Below are 9,363 nucleotides of genomic sequence, written 5' to 3'. Positions count from 1 at the left end.
TATATATATATATATATATATATATATATACTGCACTCTGTGTATTGTATTTAGTACTTTGACTAATTATTTTGCCAACGCACGAATATATTTGCACTCCTCAGTTCGTTTGTATTTAGTAATCGACAAACTGACTTTTGTCGAAATTTACTCCGCCTTCTTGTTCTAACATATCGCTGCTGTCTCACCTCGTCAGGATGAGCTTCCCAGATTTTGTTGTTGAAGTGGTTTGCAATTCCCCCTTGATACTGCTTATTTTTTGTGGCGCCTTGTTTATACTTCTGTTTAATGTACTGGCCTTGTTTTCCGCCTTTGCGAGTTTGTATAGTTTGTCCGTCATTGTGTCTCCTTTGTCTCGAATTGAAGGCCCTGTTCTGTTGAATGTCGGTGAGCTGTATCACCAGGCGGGTGTCGCTACAGGCGAGCCAACACTTACCAACAATTTCGTACTCATTAAAATCAGAACTTATAGAATTCGGAATAACATAATTCAAATATCCACTTTTATCAATCACTTCCTTTCTCCGTTGGATGCAAGGGCACAACCACGACCGCCCTAAGCCCACACCGCTGCCACCTTGCAGGAGCACTTCATACAGACTGTTGTCTATAACTGATCCTATAACCTCCTCTACTTGTTGAAGCCTTCCTACTGCATCTGCGGGCCCCCCTTGGGGGTTCCCGTCTTCGGGGGGCTCAGCACTGCTTGGGCAGCAACCCAATGCTGTTTGTAGGGCTGCTAATATGGAGGGAGACGCGTGGAAGTGAGACGCTTTTAACTCGACAGGATCACAAAGAAAGAAAAAGCCACCAAATATCTGGAAACGAGCCGGATACACAACACAGTCACTTTTTACGCAGTTAATTTTCGTATATGCATCTACATATGTGTTTCAGACGGACAATATGTCTACGTTATCTCATGCGTGAAAATATGAATACTAGCACATTGTTATACGATATCATTATAACTACAAAATGGTGGCAACACGTGGCTTTGTGCTGGTCGGGCTTCACGCAGATCACACCAAACAGCAACAAACACACCCCAAAAACTTATTGTCTGCCTCGTCCTATATTAGAGCAGGCAAAACAACCAATACAACGATCCATGCATGCCTCACGAAAAGTTTGGTGCATGCGTCTTGCCTTTAGTTTCTTTAGAGAAGAGAGGAGAGAATTCATCTTCACGTATTCCCCCTCCTCCTTTTCGAATTCGTGGGCAAACTGCGTATAGAGAGCAACCCACCGATGGGGCGGTAGCAGGTGCTGCAGCGACCGCGGAATCCAATTTATAATATGTTTCCACTTCATGTGACTCTTCAGCTGTTTGCTGCTGTCGCGGCGAAGGGTTCCTTCAAGCCAGGAGACCTTCGCGCTGAGTGCAACCATACAGTTCAAGCCAGTCCTATTCCACAAACGGCGGGGAAAATTACTCTGGGAATAGGTTTACGGGCAGAAAAAGAGCAATACATTAGGATTCAGTGAAGGCAGGCGCTATTTCGCCGCAAAGCTGAAACATTAACTGACAAAATATTTCATCTTTCTCCTGTTGGTTTGTATTCTGACTGTCTCTTTGACTACACTGCGCTCGTTTGCCGCTTTAAGAACTACAGAGCTTGCATTGTTGATAGGTTATTCATCGTTCGGAACTTGTGTGTTGAGACTATTCATCGGTTGCAACTGTTGTGTTGTTAATTGACTTCTTTCTTTCCCCCACGCGATTTCTGCAATGACTTCAGGGGCCTCTTCCAGCGGGTAGTGCAAGAAGCTGGAGGCGCCTTGTAGGCACGTCAGCCGGCTGTGAACCGGGTGTATAGTTATATTTTCTTTTGTTTTCAAAAACGGCCTTCGGAACACGAGGTAGACCTGCAGCAACACGCCACTCTCCCGATCAGAAGGAAGTAACGTACGCGATAATAACCATCGTTTTAAATTCAGTATTTTTGAAAGCAACGCATGCAGTACGTTTCGACGTGAGCAGCTGAGTGTTCGTAGGAGCATTTGGAAGTCTTAATAGGCAACAATATGCTCCTCAAACAGCAACAATAAAACACGGTCAAATGGATGCAATTAAATGATCACCTCTCAGAAAAGAACGGCCCATAATAAAAGAACAAGCACATGCAGTACAATCAGAGGTCTGATCTGATCATATATATGATACAATATAATTTGATGTATACAATGGGAAAATTGAGTTTGACGTTATGTAGCTTTTACAATTCTTCGTGTGCTCAAGGGCATGCAGGCACCTGTCTGTTGCTCTTATTCTGAATAATAGGCAGCAGCACCTCATCTTCAAGCAAAGGCCGAAATGCAGGAGGCCCCTCCACCCCTCCAGAAGAAATCTTCAAAAGATAGCGTGGCAACAGTTCCGCTATCACCTAAACACAAAACGCACGATCCAGAGAACCTGCTGCTAATGCCGCTGGTGGTGCTGCTGCTTATTCTGCTGCATATGTTGCTGGAACTGTAAACTTAAAATAACAAGCATGGCAACGGCAATGATGAGGTGTGGTAACGAAAATAGCAACAACAGAATAACAGCAAAGAATAGCAAAGATATGGGTAGCCAATTAATTGGTAGCCAATTAATTAATTTCGTCCGACAATAGACAAAACTCAGTAGGGATACAGCTGCATACTGCGTATGCATGCAAAGTCAATATATATCAATACACGTGTAGAATGGTAAGTAAGGATGTTCATGCGTAAATATACACATACATATTACACACATACACAACCTAAACAAAATGAATAGACGTGTCTATGGTGTATAAACAAGTGTAAACAAATGCATGCATAAATCTAATCTGCAATTGCATTATTTTGCAAGTACTAGTAAAGCATACATATATTATGCATACCGTCTCTGCACTTGTATATGCCTTTATGTGTACATGAGCGTATAGATATACCACCATCATATGCCATAATATTATAAATTAAACACAAGTGCTATACTGCAGTTACTGCTGAAGTTTATATATGTGTATATATGTGCATGCATATATAATATTCGACAACATAGTTATATGTGTGAACACGCCAGCATGTGTATACGATATGCATGCGTATACACGCATATATGCTCGCACAGAATATAACATCATGTCAAGCAATAACTACCCATTCATCTGTGTCTGGCAGATCCAATGAGCGGCAGACGGCAGCGCGAAGAGAATCAGCAGTTGCACGTAGCCCCAAAACAACTCTGTGTCTCGAGCCTCCCTCCAGGTGCACCTGAATGTACAGCGAACGCACAGGCCCAAAATTTGGATTTGCGAGAACCTTAAGTTATTGGAACGCCTGCGTAAAAGCGTATCTTCACATTAGACGCATCTCTACATATAAGCAGTTCTTTATCCGGGTGTGTGATTACACATAGACGTATATATAATGCATGCATCTGTGCAACTGCTTGTAATATGCACACACAGCGTTTCCAAATTGCGTGCACCTGCTCTCCCACATAATTTCCAAATAAAGACGGAACACGAATATGTAAATTGACTGCATGCATATTAGAGGAACGATTAAATCTACGGTTGAACTGCACTTCTACTTGAATGTACTGGCTCTGCTGTTGCACGGTCAGGGCCATGCATAGTGTGGCAAGCCAGCATCTGTTACTGCAGCACTACACCAGGGCAAGCAAGCTTTTGTGCTGTTATGTGCTGTTGCATAAGGCAGCCTTTGCAGGAACTGCTCTGGACGTCTGCCCGAAGTTTTCTCGCCTGAAATTCGAAGGTGGATTTTTTCTGTGCAGGATCGACAAGATTATCACACTCGTTGTCTCCTCCCTCAATTTCGTTGTTTTCTTTTGTGTGCCGCTCGAGTGCCTGCAGTGCCTTGCTGCATATTTGCTGTAGTTCAAGTTCGTGGGGCGTAAGTGGCTTAGCGGTTGCTGCTGTTGCTGCTGCTGGTGGATGAAGCAGCAACAGCATCGGCTGCTGCTGGGGCTGCTCCATTGCATGCAGCTCAAGCACCTGCCTGACGTAAGGGAGGAGCGTGGAAGAAGGGGGGCAATTTTCGCAGAGGGCAGAGAGCAGAAAAAAGCCTTTAATGACGCTGTTGAAATTATTGTTTTGCCGCAACTGCTTAAGGACCTGCACGTACACCTCGTCGCGCAACAGTTCACAGGCTGTTGCAGCACTTATGATATCTTTTCTGCAATCATCCCTAATGCTAAATACATCGCCCATCGCCCGCTGCACGTGTCTAAACATCTTCACAGCCTCAGGCCCCAGCGCAGCAGGCAGCAGCAACAGCGGTCCTCGTATCTCTTCTTTCTGGAAGCGCAGCAGCAGCTCCCGCTGCAGCAGCAGCTGCAGCTCCGCTTTTGTCCCCTGCAGGAAACGCATCAGTGCTTAAAAACGCACTGACTTTGCGTGCATACACTTGGCATGCAACATCCCGTGATGGCAGCCGAGTTGAGCATGCAATGGATAAATAAAACTCTTGTGTCGATAAATATAAAATATATCATCATTGAGACAGGGGCGCCTACTCACCTTTGCGCGTTGTATTTGTTCATTAATTGCCAAGCCTGGGTAATTTTCAATCGCAAAAACACTGTGTATACTTGTGGCGGTTTTCGGTCCGCCGGAGAAGTCCTCTGCAGCTTCTAGAGCTGCTTTTGCTGCTAGGAGGATGTCCTGTCTAACCCCAACACCAGCTCTCGCTGATGCTCCGGTCCCTCTTGCTGCCTCCACTGCTGCTGCTGTTACAGCTGTAGCTTGTTTAATGAGGTTCGAAAGGCGCGATATGTCTGCAGCCGAGACGGACCCCCACGAAAGCAAAATGATCCCTTCTTTTAACTCCCCCTCCAAATAAGAAGCATCTGAGAGCCTCCGCAGCTGCTGCTGCGCCACAAGAACCTCCCTACGGCCTGTAGGTACACCCGCGTCTCGCAACCTGCAGCAGCGAATGCACCGGCACCAGCATCAGCAGCAGCATCAGCTCCAGCACCAGCAACAACAGCAACCGCAGAGTGAGTAACAGTTTTCGTTTGCTTTAACCCTCAACCCGCAACGCCAAAACGAACGAACAAACGAACAAACGATTGGTCAAACGAATAGTCACGAAGAAGAGAAGAACATTGTGGAAAAGAAAAGGTACAAGCACAGAGGAAGGAGACAAACTCCTTACCGACTCAAGAGAAACTGCAGTGCCTCCACGTCGCACTGAGAAGACGCCTTCACAAGCTCTCTTAAAAACTTATTCAAATATCCACTTTCTCCATATTCAAATTCGTCAGGTGAGCTTTCAACTACTTCCCGCCCAACTCCTGGTGCAGCAGAAGCAACAATATCAGCAGTAGTAGCAACAGTTGTAGCAGCCAACGTAGCAGCAGCAGGATAAACATGGTACTTCATTCTATGTGTCTTTTCACTGTTGCAAAAGCATGAGACCACCAGGCATTCGGTTCCTCGATGCATGCACTTCTTCAAGTTTTTCTTCTATTATTTGTGTATGTATTAAAAACTATGCTGCATCGTTCCTCTTTTGCTGTCGTTGGTTTGTCTGCCCGTACATCTTCACTTGTGTCTGCTTCTGTCCGTGCCTTATCACTTTTCACTATCTGGACTGATGGAACAGGGCACAGTAATTATATCCGAGGGAAAGAAGTTACGTTTGTTGCCTAACGACACTTCTTCTTCGCTGTCGCTCTCTGTGTACTCCGAAGACGGCTGCGAAAATGTGCGGCGCCTGGCCGCGACTCTCTTGCCCGTTTTCCCTGCAGAACAAAAAAACGGAAGAAGTTTACTTGCCTTTTTCTAGTCTTCATGCGTACATAGAGGCCACTCGTAAGCCCCTGTATTTCCAGCAGAAAAATACACAAGACAAACAGAATCAGAAGCAGAAGCAACGAGTCAAATGTGATTGTTCAGAACAAAACGCATACACACACCCATGTTGCCCTCCTCGCTTGTCCGCTGGCCGAACGTTGTAATTGCGGATATTAAATGCCCCTCTATCCGAGCACAACTCTCCACAGTCTGCAACAGTAGTACAATGACGAAAGCAGAAATAGTTCCAAGTTAAAACGGCTTAGCCGTTTCAAACACAACAACTTATTCCCGTCCAGAGTTCTCAAATGCGACTAAAAGTACAGGCAGCACAGACAGCGGAATGGAGTTTTGGGCGAGTATGCATACTGATACTAAAGCTGGTCGTGCAGTTGTAGAACTGTTGTCATGTCTTTATGTGCAGCTGAATGCATATATCTGCTTAAAAATAGGGGCGTCAAAACACATCCAAAGCTCTCCTTCATTCACCCCTACCTCCCGTAGCACATCCTGTTGCATGCTGCGGCATGTTCTAATTCGTTGCAGTTCATTAACCCGGTCGAGAGATTCCCTCAGCATCTTGTCGCCTTCTGTAACATCACTTTGTATAGGTTTGTTGTTACTGAAGGTTCTATTGCTCATGCCCTCCGTGGTTTCACTTCTCCCCTTGTGCTCCTCGTTTTCAGTCTCCTGCTCGGCTCGCTTGACGAGCGCCTCGGCACATTTAAACACTTCTGACAGCCCTTCCACAGCAAAGGGCGCTGAGGCCTGGTAAAATCAATTCAAGAATAAAAGCTTGCAAGAAAAGGCCAATAGGTAATTTCAACTACCTCCAGATACGAAACGAAATAGAGCGAGAGGCGGATTATCATTATTTGACATGAAGCATGAATAAGTTATTCCGGATCCCGTTACCTGCATTTGCTTTCCTTCTTGTATAAGCTTGTCAAGATCTGGAATAGTCGTATTTACGTCCTTCTGCACCTTCTCTAAACGTGCTGTCAATTGGTTCAACAGAGTTTGTTCCTCCTCCAAGCGGATTCGCACGCTCCTTGCCTGTTTAAATGCATCAAAACAGGCACCCAAAGACGTTCTGTTTATGCGCGTCATTTTGCAGGGGACTACAAGAATCCACACACCAGACCATCCGGCTTTTGGACGAGTTATGTAAATACGCTCAGTTCTGGTTCTTCATGTTATTTGTTGCTAGGGAACACTAAAAACGGGTATGCGGCCCCTGGTATACTTTGTCTTCCAATCTGTATACACTCCAGGAGGACCCACACGATCAACGATGTCGTTTTCAATACATCGGCTTTCTGCGTGAGAGAGGGCAGCGGCCCAAGCATTTACGTCAGCACACCGTTCATCCAGCAGCGCCCCAAGCTTTCTGCAAGCAACAATGAATACGAATCAAGCTGTATCACATAAACACACGTAGAACAGCGCGGCACGCAAGCGTTTAGGCCGAACGGAGACAATACACACTCGGAGAGGAAAGCCTAAACGAATCCACATACGCCCGTCCGTCAAATGAAGAAACAAGCAAGGACAACAACGCCGAGGAAAACAGCAGCAACAACAAACAAAGGCAAACAACAATATGCAGCAACAATCAAACAGCATCAGCAAACAACAACAAGCATCAACCAGCAACAATCCGCAGTAACGACAAACAAGCTTCCATTGGTTGCCATTGTGCGTTCTTTGCCGTTGGGTGATGCTGGACTGTGGCTCTATTGTCGGCTTTTGTCATTGTTTTTTCGGCACACAACACACAATGAGCAACACACGACACAATCGGAACACCAAAGAAGCGACAACAACGACAACAACAAACAACGAAGAACAATGACAGCAAAACCAACAACAACTAACATACATACATACACACACATACACACAGAACAGAACAACACTTACAGAGTCACAGAAACCTCGTCGTTCATTTTCTTCAAGGCTTCGCGAGCTGCAAGGAGAATTGGCAATTGTGAAGAGGGAGAAAGGGCCTCAAACCTTTTAATGAGAGAATGCAACTCTATGGCCCTGCAAAACAACAATTTATGCATGCAGTGACAATTTGTCTGTTCGCCGGACTGATGAACAGCAGCTGACACGGCCAGATGGAACGCAAAGAGTGAAAAAGGATGGCATATGGAAACACACAGAAACACAAAGAAACACACATGTCTATTTATATTTCTTTCGGTGCCTATGTTCGTCATGCCGGTCTACTTGTAGCCCTTTGTTGCGTGCTGGGTGTACGTGTTTTGTCTGCTTGCATGTTTCTACAGCTGTTTCAGTTCCTCATTAGTCAGGGTGTGCGATTGTCTGCCAATGTGACCGTCTGCTGTCTTGCACTGGCAGTTAACGATAATATTTGCTAGATACTTCGCTCATTTGCACACCCTTAAGCCTGCAAGTTGAGACACGAACACCTGCAAGGGTACTGACGTACTGAAGGCCAACTATATCAATTTATTATTAAACTTAGTGGGTGTATATAAGCGTGATACATCATAAATACAGCTATTCAGTTTTGCGTATATTTTTGTATTTACTTTTCCTTAAGCTGCTTGGCAGTCTGGGCGTCATGAAAGACAGGGTGGGGATACAAGAAGGAGTTCTTGTTTGTTTTCGTTTGGTCGAAACAACTAACAAAAAGGTGCAATCCCCGATTCACGTCTAACAACGCAGACAGCCGGCGCCGAGCCAAATGCCCTCGAACATATTTTTGAATTTTTACAGCAAAAGTTGAAAGCACCAACCGGCTGCGCTTGCACCGCAAACACGCGTAATAGGAATAACTAATTGGAATAATTTGGGAGTGATTTAGAAAGAAAACACAAAGAAACGACTCATCTGGAGGAAGCACAATAGACGGCAATTAAGCTGAAAGGGAGAGGACGTTTGACAGGAAGAGTTACATAGCAGAAAAGCAAAGCCAAAAAAGGACTGACGACCCAACAAACACGCAATAAGCGAGACAAAAAGAAGAACCACCAGGGGCCAGAAACGAAAAGGCAAAAGGACGAGCAAAACCACGAACTACACAAGCAACAGACAACAGCAATCAAGGACGAGCAGACAAGCAAGCACAGACACACAAGCAAGCGCTGGAATGGAAGAAAACCAAAACAGAAAGAGGAAACAAGACGACTTATACCACAAAATACAAACAGAGTGTGAGCGAGTGTCACAGAAAGCCAAACAACAGCTCAAAAATAGAAGGAACTGCTGGTGCGGCGTTACCGTTGGGCTTCAAGGGTAAACTGGAGTTCATCTTTGTAGAACACTTTCGTCTTTCCTACTAAACAGCAATCCCCACTAAAGGCAAATCGCTGACGCAGACAGTCCACCTGCTCGCATACACACTTTACCAAGCATACGTGGGTGAAAAACTGATTTCTAGGAGGTTCGCGTTGTCAAAGGCATGAACACGGTTTCAGTATAGCTTGCATGCTGTTGCGTGTTTACTGTTTATCTGCCCCGTCATGCCCAGCTAAGTACCTAACGAACCAACCAGCTAACAAGCGAGCCACCTAAGTATATATATATATAATAT

General features: G+C 45.2%; 1 protein-coding gene across 1 annotated transcript; it reads right to left on the bottom strand.

Annotated features, from left to right (window-relative positions):
• Window positions 1–3,635: 3,635 nt before the first annotated feature.
• Window positions 3,636–6,908, bottom strand: EMWEY_00051620 (hypothetical protein, conserved; the record flags this gene model as incomplete). Its single annotated transcript, XM_013479728.1, has 7 exons — window positions 3,636–4,355; window positions 4,521–4,923; window positions 5,158–5,296; window positions 5,588–5,746; window positions 5,921–6,008; window positions 6,294–6,566; window positions 6,714–6,908. 7 exons carry the CDS (start codon window positions 6,906–6,908, stop codon window positions 3,636–3,638), a joined length of 1,977 nt encoding a protein of 658 aa, XP_013335182.1.
• Window positions 6,909–9,363: the final 2,455 nt, after the last annotated feature.

This window comes from Eimeria maxima, genomic scaffold, assembly GCF_000499605.1.
Source record: "Eimeria maxima Weybridge genomic scaffold, Emw_scaff1337, whole genome shotgun sequence".
Classification (NCBI taxonomy): Eukaryota; Apicomplexa; class Conoidasida; order Eucoccidiorida; family Eimeriidae; genus Eimeria; species Eimeria maxima.
The sequence above is the reverse complement of the archived record's forward strand: the minus strand, read 5'-3'. Positions and strand labels throughout refer to the sequence as shown.